Source organism: Cynoglossus semilaevis, chromosome 10 (genome assembly GCF_000523025.1).
Source record: "Cynoglossus semilaevis isolate Cse_v1.0 chromosome 10, Cse_v1.0, whole genome shotgun sequence".
In the NCBI taxonomy this organism is placed as follows: Eukaryota; Metazoa; Chordata; class Actinopteri; order Pleuronectiformes; family Cynoglossidae; genus Cynoglossus; species Cynoglossus semilaevis.
The window spans coordinates 14,844,214-14,866,343 of record NC_024316.1 but is presented as its reverse complement, the minus strand read 5'-3'; the positions used below and the strand labels follow the sequence as shown (position 1 = coordinate 14,866,343).

Genomic DNA, 22,130 nt, shown 5'->3' with positions numbered 1-22,130 from the left:
ACCCGTGTTCACTTTTTAATTAAGGCTCCGTAGTGTAACTCGTCAATGTACATTATTGGAAGAATGAACGTCAATGCCATTGCTTTTTCTCCCCCTCCTTTATCTCTGTCAATGATTCAAAGACATGATTTATGGTTCGTCTCCGTCTTTCAGGATCATCCATCAAGTGCTGGCTCTGCCGCAGCGCCACCCGTTGTAAATCATTCTGAAAGCCTGTCACTCATTTCCATTAACCGTTCCTCTGTCGCTCTGTCTCCACCTCCCTCAACCTCCCTTTTTTTTTCTTTTTTTTTTCTTTTAATGTAGAGAGTAGACGGCGGCTCTGCCAACAGAAATACTTTGTCAGCAACTTGATTGCATTTACATGGTAGAGTGAAGCCAAAGCTGGGGCAAATTAGAGAGCTCAGCCACAGGCTGTGCTGAAATAAAAGGAACTTGAAGAAATGCCACGTGAGGCAACATCTCAAAAATCAGCCGCTTGGGAGTGTGATTTGTTTTCCTAATGCGTTCTGACTTCAGTAGTACTCACAGCTTTTGTTTACATGGTATCTGTGTGTCAGTATTTGCCTTTAATACTTTTGGTATACCTGATTCCAATTCTGATGAACAGCAATTCAACAGCAATGTCTGATTTTAACTGGTTAGTTTTCAGTAATTTTTTATTAAATATGACTTTTGTCAGTTTAAAGTTGTTTCAATGATTATTGTCGGTTTTTGACCACCTTATCACCTACTCCTCCTCCATTACAGCCCAACACCTTAGAAATGTCACGCTGCTCTCTCCCAGGCTAAATGAGGATATAGCACAATGAAAATATTTTTGTTGCACTGACTTTTTCCAGTGCTGGTGTTTGAACAGCGGGGCCACGTATGCAGCTGGGGATTAATGAAATATATATATATATATGTATGTATGTATATATATATGTGTATATAGGGCGTGAATCTCCTGTTATTAAAGGTGGCTTCAGGATAATTCCCAATAGAATTCCCGGTACCTGGACTGGACTTTTCCCACATTGTTCTTTTTTACGCGTTCCTTCTGTTTTCAACCTTAACATCGGATGGAAACAATGTTTGGTTTTGTAATTACAGGTAGTAAAAGCAACACTAAGTAGGCGACGCTTTCATTAAATACGTTTTTTTTTTTTTTTTTTCCCACGAAGCCGTTGGAAACAGACGCCTTAACAATGTCTTTAAAGCAGCGTTTATTCCTTTTGAACAAAAATAATTGGCTCAATGGAGTGAGTGTCAATCTCCGGCCCAGGATGACGTGTCTGCTCTGGGAATTCTTTTTCTTTTTTTCTTTTTTTTTTTTTTTATTATTCTAATCAACATCCGGATATCAATACAGCTGAAGACCCACAAACAGCACAGAAAGCCTTTTTCCAGGGGAAACTTTCAACTACCAGGTGCCAACACATTTCACTATTTGGGCAGCCATTGTTCTCAGAACAGGCTGTCACCGTGTCAGTGCACACCAGGCAGATCCAGAAGTGTGCACTTTTCTGAAAACAGCGGGCCCTAATCATTTCGGGGAGGACACTTGACAACAAATTTGCCATTAAAATGCGTCTGGATGCGGGGCTGTGTTTGAAGCCTTCCTTCCTCTTCCTTTCTGTTTGCTCGTCTTGTCCCGCGGAGCTCCAGGTTTGGCGGGATCGCTTCCCTCCCTTTATGCTTGCCATGAAGCAGCCTTTGGTCCCACCAGAAGCTGACAGTAGCACGCTTCAGCTGCAAATTCACTCTGTAGTCGCATTGTATTTAATGAAGGGAAAAAGTGGCAATCTACTATTAATGAACTAGGATTGTAAAAAAAAAAAAAACGCCCGCTCTTTGCTGAAAACTGCATAAAACTGCTGCTACAAGAAAAGCTGTGACTGGAGTTCTTCCAGAACCTAATGAAAGATCCATAGAGGGACAGAGGGAGTGGGACGAGTCAGTGAAATGCAGATTGTTTTAATAGAATACACACAGTCTCCTCCAGCTGCACTATCACAGTCATCGAGGCCTGACCTTCAGGCGGGGGGGGGGGGGGGGGTGTATGGGAAGGCCAGTGTTGTGGGTTCACACAGAGTTTATGACACAGGGACAGACTCACTGCCACTGACAGTACTGTGGTGTACTGCAAAATGAAGGTATTATTCGCAATCCTCTCTCTCTGAGTTTGTCAGAATACCAACCTGTACTGTAGTACAGTCTTTATATTAGGTGTACTTTCAAAGAGCAAGTGCTCCCTTATTAGGAAATATATGGCTTGACTTTTCGATTGATTCATACTGCTTCGATGATGGAGTATTTTATGTATTCATATTATATGTATAGTGTTCCAATGTTATGAAGCAGGAGTGGGAAAATACTCCAATGCAGCTGGTACTCCGTTGCTGTACAGTACATATACATATATACTGGTTACAGTATACAGGATGTATATATTTTATATAATTATGTATATTGAACTATTGAATTTTTACTACAAAGTACACACTGAAGATGTTTAAGGGTTTAATTCATGATAATGGCCATTTTTCTTCATTAATTATAAACTCTCTCTCTCTCTCTCTCACACACACACACACACACACACACACACACACACTGTTGGGGATTTCTTCAGGTTAAAAGGGAGTTCTTCTCCCCACTGTTTTAAAAGTGCTTGCTCAGCACGTGATCTATTTCTGCTCCACTCTGTCTACTACGTTCATTACGGTCTTTAATGCAGATTACTCTGTACTTACGGTTTTACACGGTCAGGCCTGCCTGATGTCACAGTGACCTGTCCTTACCAGCTGCTGTCACTAGTGGGCGTGGTCACCCAGCTAATGTTGACAAGGGCGACAATGCCCCCTACTGTCCGATCGTATCATATGTACATCTTACGGATACACGCTTTCCGCTACTTACACGATGGATTCAAATTTGAATTGTTTTGCTAGCATTAACTCACGCAGCAACATTTATTTCTTTGTTACAAATGGTTTTAATAAAATTAGCCATTTGGAACCAGGTTTTTCTAATAGATTTGTAATATTGTATGATTAAAAAAAATAATAATTTAAGTGGTTCAACATCTGGTTCATGGCTTCAAACATGGACTTAATCTGATAATTTTTAATTATCACTAACAAAATAAAAATGATGTGGCTCAACATGTGGCTCGTGGCGTCGTGAAGTAGAGGCTAAAGTTCAAACGGCTTTGAAATAAAAACCTGATTTCAAATCGTCGTGCCTGAAGACAGACAGCAGGTTAGGGTGAGTTTACCTTTCACTTAGTGTCTCATAAAGGTAGAACAAAGGCCCGGTGTGTTCGCGGCCGCGGCCCTTAAAACGACGGCCCACTTCCCTCCCCGCCGACACGCAAACATTCCTGACTGACATTCAATCAGGGAAATTTGAACCGAAGCAAGATGGTCTTTTATTAGTACCGCCCTGTTTGCTCGACTGGTCAGCTCCAATATGCAGAGAGCCGTGAGTGGCGTACAGTAAGACGGCGGCTTCTGCCTGTGATAAGGGTGAATGAGGGGTAAACTGCTATTCTGCAGAAAGGAACCATCAGACCTCATCATGTCGCTCCTGGAGAGCCGTGTCATGGGCCCTTCAGAAACCGTATGACAGAGCGGCGCGAGACGACATACCCACCCTCCTCACCCCCGACTCCCACCACTGCCACCCCTTCTCCCCTTAGTTCTTTCCTTTTTTTTTTTTTTTTTGGAAAATCCACTGAAGCTGCAGCTTCCCCGCTCCTGCTCCACCAACTGGAACTTTGTATCAGTGGGTGCAGAAAAGATCATATATAATCTGACATATATAAACTGAAGCCTCTTCAGTTGTGACTTTATCCCACATCCGTGCCACAGCCACAGTGTTTGTGTTTACCTTGGCTTGTTAGTCGATGCAGCCACTCCTGCTGCGTAGAGGAGTTTTTTTTTTTTTTTAACTGTTGATATAAAAACAGCCTATTACGGCTTATTCAGCAGTCAGTAATTTGATTTAGAGAGTTGGTTCCCTTAAATTAAAAAAAAAATCGTTACGTTAGCCTAGCTTTGCTTAAAGGTCCAGTAAACAATACTCAGCACCACGGTTTTAAGCTTACGACTTAAAGTTCTCTTCAATTACATCTTATTTTGTCTGGTGCAGTTACTGACACTCCAGCAGGGGTCACTTAAGAACAGCTGGATCCTTGAATCCAGTTTTTGCCTAAAAAAACATTGATATTTGCTGCTCGTTGCTGTTAGGAAGCAAGCTAACTGAGTCAACTTCTTCTTTTTTCAGCTGCTCCCCCCAGGGGTAGCAGATTATTTGCCTTCATCTCACCCTGTCCCTTTCCTCATCTACTGTTACACCAACCTTTTGCATGTTTCCGTGATAAACACCAGTTTGGCTCTGTCTAATTTTCAAACGTCAACAATTTTGACAGGATTCCATTCAAGTTTTAAGTGAAAAATTCGATGTTTGCTCTGATTTTTGTAACCAGTCATTTTGAAAGGGTTGGAAAAACCTGATTGAATAAAACATTGAAGAGCTCAACCCTTGACAGAGTTAAAAAGATGTCGGAGCTGTTGGAGACGTCTGAGAGACTTTGTCTGAACATGTTTTTGTTTAAAAAAAATGGACCCTTCAATTTATAACATCTACCTTTTGCTAGTTTTGCTAACTTTTGGACCTAATATAAATATTCTGATATAAAACACTGTTTTTTTTTTTTGTTTTCACTCACATGATAAAACATTTTTAATCGTGATTAATTGCGAATATTTTGCGTGTGTAGATTTTAGTCATTACTCTGTATCTTGACCGAGGCTCAAGGAAAAGTTTTGAAAAAGGCAACTTTCAAGACAAAGTCTTCGTCCTCAACAATAACGATCAGTCTACACTTTATTAGAGTCCATTTGACAATCGTGTCATCGTAGACTCACTGTCTTGCGCTCAGTGAAGCCGGTTTGACTAAAGTCGGGCGTCTGACCTAAGGCCTCTACAAACAAATACAGGAAGTCGAGCTGGTATTTTAATTTTGAGATTCTTCAGTGAAATGAAAATTCTTCCCCACAGTGTGTTTAAATGACAACATCTGTATTTACTGTGTACGGGAGGAATGAGAAGTGGATTGCAGTAGAGTTATTGGATATACAAGGGGTCCACAACGTGTGATGGCTTCGGCTCCTAGTGGTGACGTCAGTCAGAACTTTTATACGATTACATATTACATATAAAATACTACACTAGGGCGTGGCTTATATTTGTTGTTGCTGTGAAATTTCATGGTTTTCTGTGTATAGTTATACAAATGATAGCGTCCGATCCAGTACCAGACCTTTGTTGGTTGGCGCGGTGGCGCGGTGGCGCTTCGGTCCAGGTCTGTGAGGAAGTACGTGGCTGTTGTGTGTGTATAATTGTCTTTTGTCGCTGCAGATAGTAAAACCCTTTGGGTGAGACGCAGTGGCACGTTCCAAGTGATGACTTCGGTGGCGGAGTGCAGCTCGCGATGCTCTCCCACTGCTCACTTTCAATTAGACAGCAGGCCGACGGATGCGTCTGAGAGCCGTAGCTTCTCGTCGGCATCAAAAACTCACTCTGTGACACGGAGAGTGGAGCTCCTGGAGCTACACATGACGATCTGATTTGGTTCAGTAAACATCATGATTAGCCTCCCCGCAACATGCTAGGACAGATTTTTTAGAAATCCTCACATTTGTGTCGACGATTAAAATAAACCAAACTAAAAAAAAAAAATAAGGCGGCAAAATGGTACAGCGCAGAGAGTCCGCCTTCAGTGTGTGTTGACTGTGCATCTCCAAGTTTTTAGTTAACAGAATGTTGGTTGTGCAAACACTTTTGATTAATTGCCATAATTATTGTGATCATTTTTGCCCAAATGAACAGCCAGATGGCAGGATATGGTGTCACATTTGTGATCCTATCATATTAATCTGGCTCTGGGTCCATCTGAGCACATTGTGCCATTTGCTGCGTTCACAGTCTCTCCCAGAGTTGTCTTTTTTCTCCTTCTTCTTCTTCTTCTTTTTTTTTTCTGGAACTGTGAGTTTTTATTTGATGATATTAGTTGATTAAATATTAAAGTTGAGGGTGTGTACGAAAGCGAGGCATTTATCTGCATGAATAGCTCGTGTTTGGTGAAGTAAGTAATGCGCTTTAAGTGACATCTCTGTCATGCATACAAAAATTAAAAGCACTCTTTTCGTCTTTTGGTTTTTGCCACTTTATTTTAAGTGCAGTATGAACATTTTCTTTTTTAATTTTGACCTTAAACATTTTCCTTTACAAACAAAAACGACTTTTACTTTTTCTTTTTTTTATTTTGATCTTAAACATTTCCTTTACAAACAAAAACGACTTAAACTACAAATTAAAAATATTTCTAGATAAAGCTGCTCTTCTCTATAGCTATATAATAACACATTTCTAATTGTAATTAACCACGATTAATCGTGATTAATCGCTTTTACATAAAATAATTTTAACTCAATGTACTTTCATTTATTAAAGCAGAAATACAAACACATTTTTATTTTTTTTCACCAATTGACTCAACTTTTTGTCTCTTGTATTTTTTATCTAAAATATATTTACTTCTGCAGATTTTTTCGGCAGGACTTTCGACCTTATTTTATTTTATTTTTTCGGCAGGACTTTCGACCTTATCCCCGTTTCAGTAGTTTAGTAGTCCACTCGTCAAACATCAAACGTAGACTATGAATGTGAGTGTGATGGTGATGTTTGTCCGTCTCTGTATGTGGTCGTGTGATGGACTGGCAGACCGTCCAGGGTGCAGTCTGCCCTCGTCCGATGACTGATGTGATTGCCTTCAGCTCCTCTTACGACCTTGGAGAGGATTAAGCGGTGAAGCCGTGTTTCCTGAACTTTTATTGCGGGGCCTCACTTTTGTAGTGAGGACAGTTGTACAGTCAAGGTCCCGGCGCATTCATAATCACAGGTGTGGCTTAAACACAGCAGTTGATACAAAACTGCTATTCTCATTGAACATTAAAAAAACAAAATTACAAACAAGTCATGTTTTCAATGTGAGACAAAGAAAAAATATATTAAAATTTAAATTTGTTGACCACCCTGGAGTCACTCCGTGCCCCCTATATGGGCTCTGCCCCTCACTTTGGGAACCAGTGCTGTGCCACAACTGGGAATGGAGATCTTCCTTAAACCCCTCATATTTAGTTTCCTGCGTCACGGTTTATCATGCCCCACTGTTGTATCGCAACTGTTTTGTTTTTTTTTTCTCCTTCACATTTGGCGAAAAAAAGTTGGATTTAAAAACATTCAATTCATCAGGACCACAGAGCAGGTTTCCACTTCAATTAGCCGAATAAATGTTGATCAGCGTGTTCTCTCTTACACAACAGTCTCACGGAGTGTTTTTGATTGAGTTTTTGGAGTCATTTTAAGCAACAATATTTCCTTGAGTTCATTAGGGAACCATTGTTTCTTTCACAACACTCTTCGAGGCTTGAAGTCTACGACGGAGCCGTTGGCAGACGACCCTTTTAAATGAAATCTTGACGCCAAAACCTTTGACCTTTGGTGTTTTGCTGTTGGTTTCGAACAAGCTGGAGTGTTTGGAGTTCATGTATCAATTTTTTGTCTGTAAAACAAGCTAAAGATTCAGGCATTGAAACAACGTTCCGGTTTGTTGAAAGTCTCTTTAACACCTGAGTGTTGGATTGAAATAATTGGTCAGAAGGGAACTGATTTCACATTCCTGTTTGAAAGCAAGTCGGAAACTCTTTCATTCCACCATATCAATTAACCCCACCCTTCCACTCCCTCCCCCGCCCCCACCAAATTCGTCAAACTATGCAGACTGGGTGTGATTGTTCTCTACTCACTCTGCAGCGACCTTGAGCTCAGGGAGACTGTTTCCTGACGGGGAACAGTGAGGAGTGAGGTGTTTACACATCCTTACAGATGGCTCCAGGCCTCAGAGTTACCGTGGCTGCTCACCATTCCTCATGTGATTCACTTCGGAATTAACTTCAGACGTGTCGTTAGAACCAGAATCAGGAAATGTGACAATGCATCAGTAGCTTGTTCAGCGACTCATCCACTTATCACTGTCAAACACTAATCTGTGTGGCGCGCGCGTGTGTGTTTCATCCTAATGATATCTTTCTGAAGTAATCACATCATGGTGGCTTTTATCAGCCCACCTTCCTGTTTCCAAAAATTCAGGGCTCAAAAAAAAAAAAGAAGTACTTTTTTGATTGACATTTTACAACATAGTTTCAACAACAGACAAACACAGTTAATAAATGCAAAACAATTCATTACTTTGTGCGGAGTTTATGAATAAAAACAAAAAGGCGGAAACAGGCGATAACGTCGTCATGGTCGGTGTCCGTGCTGCAGGCCTCTCCTTTATCTCTTGGTCTTTATTTTATTTTATTTATTTTTTTCCTTCATAGCATAAATCCGGTAGATGAAAATGTCATGAAGTGGGTTCACTTTGCACAGGGCTTTTGATTGCCATGCGTGTGTAATTGATTGTTCCAAGGACAGGGGGAAATCTAGAAATGTCATAACAGTCCTGCTTAGGTCGGTCCCACCGCTGGGCAATCAATGGGAAGTAAAAAGAGATATTGATTCGCACGCAGCAAAAACTGTAGCTTGAGACAAGCGGAGAGCACTGGGGAAAGTGGCACAGACGTGCAGACCTGTCACTGGCACCTATGAATTACCCAATCTTCTCTGAAGATAGTGTTACCGCGGATACTCTCTCGGCCCCGCGCTGGGGTATTGCAGCTGTCCATTAGCTAAGCTTCTCAGGCTGCTAACTCTCTGAGGCTTGTCAGATTAATGAAGGAAGTGTTGACCTTCCGAGGGATAAATGTTGATGTTCTCACCACCACAGAAGTTTCTGCTGGCATGTTGATATTGGAAATAGAATGCCCTTTTACCGCTAGCACCCGCATTTCTGAAATGATTGACACGTTCCAAGGAGACTGACTCGTAAGCGGAGGAGGGAATTGTGCTCGATGAAGACGTCACTGCCGAAAGTTGAGATTTAAAAACAGCGGGGTCTTGAGGTCTGACACAACTTTCTCCTTTAGACGCACTGTCATGTCAGCACTAAGTCGGGCTGCGTGCTGCCACGAATGTAGCAGTAAATATAATGTACTGTTTCCCGTGTGGTTAGGGTTTTTTTATTTCTTTTTTTTTAGATGTATTAAAAAAAAAGACGGGGTTTTTTTCATTTTTTTTTATTTTTTTAGATGTATTAAAAAAAAAGACTTTTGGCTCGGAAACAAACTGCTGCTTCTGTAAATCCAGGCCTCGCTTTGCCAAGAGTCTGTTCTAACGGATAAAGGTTATAAACACTTCAAGCGTCTGATTTATGATGGACACCTCGGGTTTTTTGACCTTTGCATATCTCTGTCTGAAGATATAAATTTGTAGTGACACAGATTGGAGGCTTTACAACACTTTATGACATGCTAAATCTCCACCCAGTCATGCCAGCCTCTTGTTTTGTGAGGCTAGTTTGGACCGGGTGAGGCCTTGCGCTCGGAGTCGCCCACGGCGTCTTCAAAGCAGCCCTTTCCTGTGCGAGCAGTTCCTCTTCCTCACTTTTGTTTTGCTCAGACAGACGTTCCCTAAATTGTGCCGATTTATGACGCGTTTTGGCAGTTTCCTCTGAATTCTTCTGTGTCACTCTGTAATGATCTGGCCTTAAATCTTCCCCGGTATTAAAGAGCGATGCAGGTTGGCATGACAGCCGCCGCGCCGTGGTAGACCAAGAGCTGGAAAAGTGGAGATGTGTGAGACGCAAAGTTAGACATGTGGGTATCTCGCAGTGATCCTTGCCAGAAGGTTAATTGGTGCCTGTGGATGTCTGTGAGTCGGGGCATCAGATAGAAAGGCTCAGAACATGAGGAACATCATGAAGGGCAGCTGTTAATCTCTGCCAGCTCCAAAAAAACAGAACCAAGAAAAGACAAAAATTAAGAATCTGCATCAAATGTGCAGAGAACGACCAAGGACAGAATTTCAAGAATTCACTTGAAATTATTTTTATTTTCAAAAGACCTCGCAAAATCAGCAACAAATGCCTTGGCAATCTAGTCATTGTCTAGTCAACGGCAGAAATGCCAAAGATGGAAAGACAAGTGAAGGCAGTGGTCGATATAAAGTAACGGGGCTCAGACACAGATGAGTGTCAAGTCAAAAAAAATGTTGTGGTAGAAAGTCTTTGAAATGTGTCTGATTTAAATAACTTTAATGCGATTTAATGTAATTTAAATTTTTGAAATTCAAATTTCAAATGGAAAACCGAAAAATAATGAAATCTCAATCACTTCAAGTCACCGACAACACAGAGTTTTTCCCTCTTTTGTGAGATTATTCCTAGTTTGACCGAGTTATACAAATATCCCTTTTGCATTTAAAATCGTGCCCATGTTCCAGGAAGCATTTTTATAATACTTGGTCACACCAAATGGCAGATATTTGTGGACTTTCATGACCATGAAACATTCAGGGAGCAGCATTCACACCAGAGTCTCGGACCAGGAATGAATGCATTTCTATTAAACCGTCGCTGGACTGGAAAAATGCTCATCTGCCCACTTTGGTGCAGCTTCTCGCCAGTCCTTCAGCTTAAGCGATGACTTTGAAGCGAGTGGACATCAACTGGGAGCCTGTCATAGCCACTGGTGTTCTCCTTCATTGTGAATACATAAGACTATAAATAAAACATACCTCTGTGCTCTTGACAACTCTCTCCCTTAGCATCAAGGGTGTTTTGGAAGCCATCACTGTTCTCACTTGGCCAATCAAAACACCTCTCTCATGGTGGATCAAGGTCACAGCACACTAGGGCATGTGTGTGTGTGTGTGTTTTTCTACATCTCTGTGTGTGTGTGCACACACAGGCTCTTGTTCACAAGGCCCCATTGCCCGTGTTTGTTTTGAAAGTCCGAATCCCATCTCCATCTCCATCCATTAGCTGCCAAGCAGTTCACCTCCAGGGCTTCTCTTGAGGCACTTTTGAAATATTGATAATAAAAAAAAAAAAAGTCGTACTTTCAGAAAGCAGAGAAGTAAAGACATTCTAGTGGAACTTCTCAGTGTGGTTCTCCCAGGCGTACGGCTTCAGGAGTAGAAATAGTAACCACATGAAGAGCGTAAGTGCCTGGACAGGGCTGTTATGTCCTATTCATATTTAACTCCAGGAACATCTGCCATGTCTTTCCCCCAAATGCACATTTTCAGCGTGTCTACGAGGTGGAAAATATTTCAGATTTGTGACAACGCTGACAAACTGAATTTATTCCCGAGACGTCCGGAGAATATACGCCAGCGGTCGCTCCGTAGGTGGATTTGAAATAATCTGCATTGGTTTTGTCACAACAGACATTTTAATCTTTGTCTTGTGATGCTGCTGTCGCCCTGCAGCCACACCAGCCCCTTTATGCTGAGTCAGACCGGCCCCCTCCCCTTAAATGTATGATGGGAAATGTGTCAATTAAAACCACTGTTGTTTAATTAACTGTTAATTGAAGCGATAGCGTTGGTTCTCTACGAGTTGGGAGCGTGAACAGGTGAATGATGGAAGACGTAATTGCTGTTTATGAGACTGTCAGAGAAAACATAATGACGTGACAAATTGCTGGTAATCTTTGGGCCTTTTTTTATATAATTATTTAGTTTCAACTCTTCTAATTGAATCCGTTTTTTTCAAGCGTCGTGATCATCGTCTCCATCGATATCCACGGTTGTGTTGTTTTGGGTTTTTTTTTTGTTAACAACTGAATTCATTTCCAGATGTGCTGTGACTGAATATTCAAGCGTTGTTTAATGTTGTTCAGTCAGCTTTTTTATTTCCACTGACAGAGTGATGTTGGACACGAGGAAGGCTGAGTTTGTGTAAAGCTATTTCTCGTGCGTAGCTTCGGGGAGAAGACGTTATCCAGAGCAGACGCCTTACATTTTCATTGGACTTTTGTGACATCTATAATCACTATGGAATAGGTCATTTGCAATAACACTTAACAGGCCTGAGAAGAATCAATTTCCTTTTGTCACTCAGCGGCCAGTGATTGTTGTAAACATCTCAACTTGAGGCCAGAAAAATCTTGGACGCAGCACTAAGTCAATGGCCCATCGTGAATTACATGGTGCTGTTGCACCAGCAGCAGTCTTTTAGTAAAGACATTATGTTCCACTACAGTCTTCACCCTCCTAAGGCACAGGCAGCTGTCATTATCCTGTCCTAAATGGCTGCTCACAAATAATTAGCAGTTGATGTTGTTTTTAATGTCTGCCTTAAATTATCGCACAATTAAAACTGTTGTTTTACTGTTTTTTTTTTTTCTTAAATTTCATTTTTTTTTTCCCCCTCTCTTTTTCTATATACATGCCTGATGAAGACGCTGCTCTTCAGGATTCCATCACCGAGGAAGACGGAGACAATGACACCCAGACTGAGGAGGAGTGTTCCGAGAAGACCAGCCCGAAGGTGTCCGAGGACAGAGAGCTGGACAACAAGAGCAACGTCACGTACAGCAACCAGAACTCTCCCATCAGCGTGCTTTCTAATCAAGAGGCAGAGCTGGAGTCGCACCTGAGCGACAGCAGCGACAGACTTTCAGACTTCAAAACCTCCTCGCCACCTGAGAGCCAGAGGGACGAGGAGAGCTGCAGCTCCAAGCTCAAAGACGAGATGGGCAGCAGCCTGGAGAAAATGAGGGCAGCCTATGCAAACTTTCTGTCCGATTCCTATTGGACGGGCATGGGAATGAATTTGAAAGTGGCCAAAAACACGAGCAAAGCCAACTGTGACAGCACCAACGGGAGCACCAAGACTGAGTTCGACTGGCACCAGGACGCTCTCTCCAAGACGCTACAGCAGACACTCTCACCCAAGCCCGTGTCCAAACCCAATCTGTTCAGCTCCGTCCACCTCTACAGGCAAACCACCAAACCGTGTGCCTCTGTGTTCACTGGAGCCAGCAGATTCCGCTGTAAGGACTGTAGCGCAGCCTACGACACTCTTGTGGAGCTGACGGTCCACATGAACAAGAGTGGACACTACCAGGACAACAACCACAGCAAAGAAAGTAACTCCTCCGCCTCCTCTTCTAAATCCAGGAAAAGGAATTTGCAGGATTTGGAGGGAAAGGAGGATGCGCAAAAAGTTCTCAAGTGCATGTTCTGTGGCCACTCTTTCGATTCGCTCCAGGATTTGAGTGTCCACATGATTAAAACTAAGCATTACCAAAAAGTGCCTTTGAAAGAGCCAATCCCAGTAATCACACCCAAACTGTTGCATCCAGCGAAGAAACGAGCCTTTGAAACAACACGACCGTGTTCCCCCGACTCCACGACTGGAGTGCCTGGCTTCACTGAGGCACAACGAGCTGCCACTATTTCAAACGCTAACAGCAGCCGCTACGGCTATCAGAACGGAGCCAGTTACACTTGGCAGTTTGAGACGTGCAAGTCTCAGATTCTTAAATGCATGGAGTGTGGGAGCTCTCATGACACGCTCCAGCAGCTCACCACACATATGATGGTTACAGGGCACTTCATCAAAGTCACAAACTCAGCCTCTAAAAAGGGTAAACAGTTAGCGCTTGACCCACTGGCCATAGAGAAGATGCAGGGTTTGGCTGATCCTGCTGCCAGTGACAATGAGGGAGAAAAGGTTTCTCCAAAAACTGAGTCCCCCGGGGTGAGTGAGAGGGATAGCCAGGGGGAAGGCACATCAGACAAAATGGAGGAAACAGGAGCTAGGGATGACAAGCAGAGTGAAGATCAAAAACCAGACAAAAGGTCTTTTAAATACCCGTATCTCCGCGAGGAGGATCTTGAACAGGACTCAGGTGGAGGAGGGGACATTCTTAAATCGTTAGCCAACACCGTGGCCTCTGCCATTAACAAAGCTCAAACCGGGACACCGAGCTGGAGTGCTTACCCCAGCATCCACGCTGCCTATCAGCTATCCGGCATCATCAAAAACACTCCCCTCTCTGCGTCTCCCACTGCTCAGCTAAAGCAAACATTTAACCAAAAGCTGAGGCCGATTGCCCCGAAGGGAAAATCGTACCATGGTGCTGTGGGAGTGGATGCTCCCCAGGGACAGCATCAAAATGTGGACATCAAAAAAGAAAAGGCTGGCATTAGCGAGGGTAAAGAAAGTCAGAATTTGAAGTTTGATCTGTTGGAGAATGATGACAGCGATTGTCAGGATGACTCTTCTTCCTCTTCAAAGCTGGAGGCAGACTGTGTGAATGAAGAGAGTGAGACGATCAAAGGGAAGTCGAGCCCAGATTTCTCTGACAGAGGCAAGACACCCAGCCCCTCTGCCGGCAATGGACGCAACGCTGCTTCAGAGGCTCCCGGCGACACTCCTGATATGCTTGGCATGAACCCTCTCAGTGCACTGCAGTCAGTTTTGAACAATCACCTGGGCAAAGCAAATAAGCCCAGTAACAAACATTCTACTCACACCCAGTCCATATTTGCCGACGTTAATCGTAGCAGTGAGAAATCGGCGTTAATGCTGAGAAATGCCACGAGAAAAAGGTCCGATAACAGCTTTCTCTTTGTTAATGATGACCAACCCATAGACCTGACTAAATCTAAACACAGCAAATCGGGCTCAGCTCCACTGCAGCCCTCCACCCCGATGCCACAGAAATACGCCCTGTCCGATATTGCTGACATGGTCAAAGTTCTTCCAAAAGCCACAACGCCCAAACCCTCCATCCCTTCAAGGATCCCAACCATGAAACTGGAATCAGACGTCCGGCGCTTCGAGGACGTGTCCGCAGAGGTTTACTCGGTCCACAAGCGCAAAGGTAGACAGTCGAACTGGAATCCTCGACATCTCCTCATCCTCCAAGCCCAGTTCGCCTCCAGCCTCTTCCAGACCTCTGAGGGGAAGTACCTGCTCGCAGACCTCGGCCCTCAGGAACGAATGCACATCTCCAAGTTCACTGGACTGTCCATGACCACCATCAGCCACTGGTTAGCTAATGTAAAATACCAACTGCGCAAAACCGGGGGGACCAAATTTCTGAAGAACATGGACACGGGCCACCCAGTCTTCTACTGCAATGACTGCGCTTCCCAGTTCAGGTCGCCGTCCGGGTTCATTTCCCACCTGGAATCCCATCTGGGGTTCCAAATCAAAGACATGTGTAAAATGCCAGTAGAGCACCACACGAAGGTGGAGGAGCCAGAACTGTCCAAAGTCCTCAGTGTCAGAGCCACCGAGGCTCTCATCACAGACGAGGACATTGACTCAAAGTTCAAATGTAAGCTGTGCTGTCGGACATTTGCCAGTAACCACGCCGTCAAACTCCACCTGAGTAAAACCCACAGCAAATCCCCCGACAACCATTCACAATACGTAGAAATGGACAAGGAGTAGGGTTTTTAAAAAAGTACTGTCTTTTACTTTCACTTTCAATTTCTTTTTTTTTTTTTTTTTTTTAACACACGGGTGAGACATTTCAGCCAATCCCCAGTCATCGTCGTGTATGTGCATCACTGTCGAAACATTTCATGGAGAGCAGCAACAACACACTGGTTAGAAACTGTGTAAGGAAACACTAAGAGGTACTTTTTGCACCCCGCTCAAATGCATCACCAGTAATGAATCGTATTACTGCTTGAAGAAACTTAATGCTGATGTTTGCATGCAGTAGCTCTGGCTATGACTACTATTTATTTGTATGATATGTCAAGTTTTGATTGTATTTCAAAGACAAAGTAATGAACTAATTGTACTTCACGACTCCCCGTGATCCACAGCCGCTGCGCTAATGTGCAGACGTTAGCGGAGCTAGCCCGTCACACAACGACACACACATGCCGACCTGTACAGTGTACTGCTATGTAAAGATGTTTTTGTGTTGCAATGATATAAGAGGAAAAAAAAAAGAAGCACTTTAATAAATGTTTAATCACCAGTTTAGGCTCTGATTCTGTACATGACTCCAAAACCACCCCACAGTTTGGGAACAAACCATATTCCACCTGTAAATATACAGTGTTTTAGAAGAAAAAAGGAAAACTTCATCCAACGAGGACGACATCAAGACAAATGATACCTGTGATACCTGCACCTTTTTTTACTTATTCAAATAAAGAGTTAACATTTGATAACAGATTGTCTGGGTTTGTTGTTGTCTCTCTGTTTTTTGGGGGAGGAAGTAGTTTTTTTTTTTAGCTAAAAAAAATAGTTAATGAACAGTAGAGTGAAGGCTGGTCACAAAATGTAGAGAAAAAAAAACACTGATAAAAAAATATTTTTTTAAGCAAAATACAGAGCAGCACTGACTATTTAGTACCAAGGAAGAGAACAACAAATCAGGTGTCAGAGGAAAAACAGCTTCAGATTCTTGATGATGAAGGAAGAAAACACTTTTTAAAGCTCACAAGAAAAGTACTAAGATGAGGAAGGAATTGACTGAAGGTCACATTACTACATAATGAATATAAAATATATATGAATATGAAAATATATTTGAATAGCAGAAGGAAATGAAGCGATACATTTTTAAATTATTGATTAAAAGAGAAAAGATTTATATTTTTATTTTATTTTACCTAATTAAAACGTTCAAAGAAGTAAAATAATTAAAATACATTTATTTCAAGGGTTAAATTATTTTTAGAATGTTTTTTATTTATGTGTTTATTATTTAATAACATAGTTTTATATTTAAAACTATCATTTTTTCCCTTTATTTTAGTACTTATATAGTTTTTTTAATGATTTATTCCTGAATTATTCAAATAATTTAAATAAAAAGTTTCCATCATGTCACTCACTTGTTGTTCCAGATTGGACTTTTTGTGGACCGGATTCTGCCCGCGGGTCAACAGTTTATACTCACTGTAATAAACAATAACAAAACATTTGTTACAGACAGGTATTGTCAGAAAAATCACATTTACCATCAGGACGTCGACTCCTTTTGATGAAAATGAACAATTGTCAACACACGTCCCAGTGTGTATGAACACAGCAGTACTACATGAAGTACAGTACAGTACATACAGTTCTCCAGCCACATGACTCTTGGCTACACCTCACAGCTACGTCTCCCTGTCAGTTTTTTTTATTGCTTTCCTGCGAACGCCGCTGCTGCTGCTGCTGCTGCTGCTGCTGCTGCTGCTGCTGCTGCAAGATGGTATCATAACAATTAAACATATTTCCTCCAGCTCTATTATTTCAAGGCTATTAAAAATAATTGCCTTCTAAATTCATAAACATTTTATGCAATTCATCTCTTTTCAAGCAATCAAGTCCTCAATTACCTCCACCCATCAAATCCCTATTTTACAACAGGCGAGTGACATTTGACGGTAAATGGGGAAGAAAAAAAAAGGAAAGAGAGAAGGCACACGGGCACTGTGCTGATTTGAATGCTGTGACACCAACTTGCCCCCTATTGTTGGGAATGAGCAGGCAATCACATTGTTCATCAGATGACTCTTAATGCAGTTAAAGTATTCCGCTATAATTTCTGCCTGCATTTATAATTACTGTCAAAGACCACACACCTCAGTGAGCAGATTAAAGCAATAAATTATTTAGCGCCTTTCTCCGTCGACGACTCTCTGATTCGTCTGTAGGGCCGTTATGTCTTAGAGGAAGCGACTTCGTCTAAAGTGGAGCCAGGGTTGTCCTTTAGCTGCGGCACGAAAAACAGTTGAGACGCGGCCTGCACATTTTTATGGAGCATTTAGTCTCTGTTTTGGCGTCTTTTCACCCGCACCGGTCCTGCTGCTCCCACACCCCCAGCATTATGCAGAGCATATACTGTAGTACTGTAGTACTGTATTACTGTAGTACAATCTGAAGATTCAGCACATTCCAATGCAAATCCGACTGTTGGGCAAAGCTAAGGCTCATCAGTGCAATCACAGACGGGTATGAGCGTCTCTGATCGTAATTTGCACCAATACGTCAAAGTCAGCCTGCGACTGTTTGTTAGTACGCTGGGATGTTATGTCGCCGTGGAAACATTGGGGGAAGTTCGTGTAAATCCAATCTGGCAGTCGTCATCTGAGGGTGTGTGAAATACGGCAGGTGGAAATGGAAGTGTGTTCCTGCTTCATAACCATCTCCACAATGAGTGCATGAGTTATTAAAACACTGATTTACGTCATGTGACACGTCTCAGCTAATGAAGTCAACGGAGCCACACTTCCTTTGAAGCTTTATGTTGTACTAATCCAGTTTTGGATGTTTGCGTACAAATGTAGTTAATCACACGTATGTCTCACACGTCGCGGCTAATCACAGATCGGAGACAGATTTTTATGCAATTACACACACACACACACACACACGTCCTCAAAGACCTGGTTTCAATGTCACTGTCGTAAACAAGACTAAAATGTTTGTTTGAATCAAAACAATAACATAAATTCATGCTAAAAATCAAATAAAAATTAAACTCCTGCAAACAAATATATATCAGGACAAGGGTTAAAGAAACATTTTGAGTCAAAAGATCTGAGGATTTGAATCTACAGGCGATCTCCAAGTATCGATAAGCGCATCGTAAGTAAAACAGTGACGTTCTCGTGTGTCCTAGCTGGAGATTACCAAACTACAACAAACAGTTTAACAACAGCTGTTTGTTTTCAACTGAAATGCGCTACTGGTACAAAAGCTCCGCTCACTTTCTGTTCAGCTGGCTATGCTGAAAATAAAATGTTTTTTTCTTGATTTTTTTTTAAATAAAAAAGTGTAAGTGTGCTTGTATCTCAAATCTTTACTCGTATCTTGAAGCAAAAATTTACTCGAAGGCTTGATCGTATCTCGTCATACTCTTATATATCAAGGCGCTCGTATCTCGAGGTTCCACTGTAGTTAATGAGACGAAGATAAAAATGTCTGTCAGCGTTTTCATGTCTTCTCTGAGACACAACCTAAGGAGGTATCAGTGGTGGTACTCTGAATCGGCCAGTACACAAATATACTTGATTGATTGGTAAAAAATGGTACTTCGAGGAACCTTAGGTAAACCATTTAATCTAATCATTGATCTCGACCATTTTTTAAAAATAATTGATTGTATTGGTGTAATTGTTCAGAAATCCATTAAATATAGCAGTAAATATACAGCAGTGTAGTAGTAGTAGTAGTAGTAGTACCGGTACTTAAGTACCCTTACATTGCAGAGGCAGTGAAACCAAACCAAAACTCTGGTTTTCAAACCCTCCGTCAATTTGTCTTTAAACACGTCATCAAATAATGATAAGTGTTCGTTTGCCCCTCGCCTGCACCCGTGCACGTGCCCCTGATGCTGATGTGCCTTAATGGCACGAATGTGCGGCAGAATCCGCCCGCATGGATACACACAAAACATTTATACTGCGCCTGACTTTGCTCCGCCGTGTGTCAGACGAGCACGGATTCTCTGCATCATCTGGCCTGTAATCTGACGGAGGGGGATTCAGGAGGGGGAGGGGGAGGAGGAGGGGGAGGGAGGAGCAAGAGGAGGTTCAAATGTTCATCACAGAGCAGCGGCGTAATGGCGAGCTCACGTGTTTAATGAAGGGCTGTAGAACGTATAGCCATAATGACCCACATCCTCCCTCCCCTTCCTCCCATTTATTCTCCAAGTCCTCAGGTTATTACGTCCCTCTGCCAAACGTCTCGCAGAAGACATTACAGTTCATCTCCCTGTTCCCTCTCTCAGACACATCACGGCACCTCATTGTCTCCGTCTCCGCACGGTAGTGATGTAGAAAGACTGACATTATTTACCAACGTGTCGGCACAGATGCTGCAGAACTGCTGAAAAATGTCTGAACCCAACGCTGCAGCGTTTGTTGTTTTTTTGTTTTTTTCTCCTCATAATAATACAGAATAAAATGTGCTTTCTAATGAATTCCACGCCTGGAGACCGTGAGCTCTACAAGACAAAGAGGAATACATGTGTGTCTGCTCCCCAACATACATCATATCTTCCAAATAGCCCATAGTGCTGCTCTCTTAATGGTGTTGCTTTAAATATGCTAATTAAGCAAAAAAAAAAAAAAAAAAAGTGATGAATGGAATACATTTGATCAATCAAGTAGGCCTAAGCCCCTGGTGCTGCATATTCATTGTACATCATGAATATGAAACCCCAGTCATTTATCAAATATCAGTTGCACATTTGTATCTTATTAATCATACATGCTGAAACTTCTGTCGTGTCAAAAAAAAAAAAATGCTGAAGGTTGATGAAGCACTTCGCAGGAAGGATTAAACTCGCGGCTCTTCCTCCACTCGTGCTGCATGAGGTGTTTTCAAAGTCGGAGCATCCTGAAACAGTCAGTCAATCCCCGCTCAGACAATCCCAGAATGCTTTGCGAATTTTGGATTTTCTAATTACCGTTGGTCCCTTTTTTTCTTTTTTCTTCGCCCCATCAAATGGTATTTCTCACTCAGTAATTACAGATTGGCTTCACCAAAAAGGGCTATTGATTCACTTTGTAACAGTCAAGGTCTCAGCTGTGGCTCAGGCTGAGAGTGGTTTGAATCTACACTCAACTGAAATGTAAGAAAGGGAAAAGAGCAGCGACACTGGCTTGAATGACGGTCACTTCAGTACCTGTGTACAGTACAGAGAGCTGCGTTTGACTGTGGTCAAATATCAGATATATATGTAATTAAATATTTTGAACTTGGACTTAAAATGTGTTAATATCAGGAAATAATAGCAGGAAAATAAAAAATAAAATGTGCCCTAAAAAAAATCATGCAGTTAATTACAACACACTTTGTACTCCAGCCCCATAGGTGGCAGTAATGCATTTGTTTGCTGGCTAGAAGAAGATGAACAGGATGAACTGAGTGCAGAAAAACCAGCAGTGGAGGATGAGTCAGCAATGTTTAGTTTTGGGTGGACACAGCTTTGCTGCATGACAACAGTGTAACATTTGACCTGTGCTGTGAATTAGCAAAGATACGTCAAAGTAAAACAAAAACTGTTCATAAATACAGTATTTAACGACTGCATTTTCAGCTACTTTGAAGCCAACACATAAATATAAATGTGTGGTTTGAATGAATGTGAACAGCTCTCACCTGTCTCTGCTTCTGTGTTTCCCTCCTCAGTGATTGTCTAATCCTCCTCATCTGTGTGTTGTTAGCCCCTCCCCCTTCTCCTAGTTAAACCAATCACCTTCCACCCAGTGGTTGTCTGATTGTCATAGTTCAAACTGACTCCTTCTCACTCTTTCTCCAAGAAGGTCAGGCTCCAGTTAAAGAATGTGAGTGAGTTGTTCATCTGGGGAGATTTTTTTTTTTTTAGTGTGATGTCATCACAACTCTAATTTCATTGGTCACTGTGGAAAAGAATGTTCTGGTAAAAGTAGTTATACGAGAGTTGATAGTAAAGTGAGGTAAATGTTCCTCCTCTGGTCTTAACTCATCAACTGCAGTCTCTGCTGCTCTGACCTTCCTGTTGCTATGGAGCAGTGATTCTCAACTGGCGGCTCACGGACCAAATCCAGCCCACTAAACTGTCCAACATGGGCTGTTACTGGATTCCAAAAAAAAATTCTCAACTGGTGGCTCACGGGCCAAATCCAGCCCACTAAACTGTCCAATATGGGCTGTTACTGGATTCCAAAACAAACAACAAAAAAAACATCAAATAATAATGTGATTTCTAGTGGAGAGCATGTGAAAACGAGTTAGCCTAAGGAATATAATTAAGGTGGCAGTCTTTCAGCAAGGATGTAACTAAAGGTGGTAATGCATGGTAATATGAGTGTGCCTTAATGGACTCTTCAAAATCAGTCCAAACATCACCTTAATCCCAGTCGGCCATGTTTTGTATTTACGTTTCTACTTCGTTGGCATTAAAACATGATGAGCTCGTTCCTAAAGGACTTCACGTGAAATAATTCCAAGATCCCAGCTTCCTGGAATGCAACACTAGAACATGTAACATATGCTGCAGTCGAAGGATCCTTTTCCGACTTCTCCGAAGTTCGGCTTTTGGTTTCTTGTTAAGAATTTAAAGGTCTGGGGTGGAACCACCCTCGTTTTTGTTCCTGCCACCTGGAGAAAACAGAAACGTTTTTCAGTTTTGCTCTCCGCCTTCAGGCTGCCCTGAGAAACACGTGTTGTAGTTTGT

The 22,130-nt window shown here is 42.1% G+C and overlaps 1 protein-coding gene across 1 annotated transcript in view; it reads left to right on the top strand.

The window, feature by feature from the left end:
* tshz2 (teashirt zinc finger homeobox 2) overlaps nt 1-16,141 on the top strand; it is a 48,469-nt gene extending 32,328 nt beyond the window's left edge. The window contains exon 2 of the mRNA XM_008319045.3: nt 12,381-16,141. Within this exon, the coding sequence (XP_008317267.2) occupies nt 12,381-15,406 (3,026 nt within the window). The 3' untranslated portion in view covers nt 15,407-16,141. The remainder of the gene's footprint in view (nt 1-12,380) is intronic.
* The last annotated feature ends 5,989 nt before the right edge of the window (nt 16,142-22,130 follow it).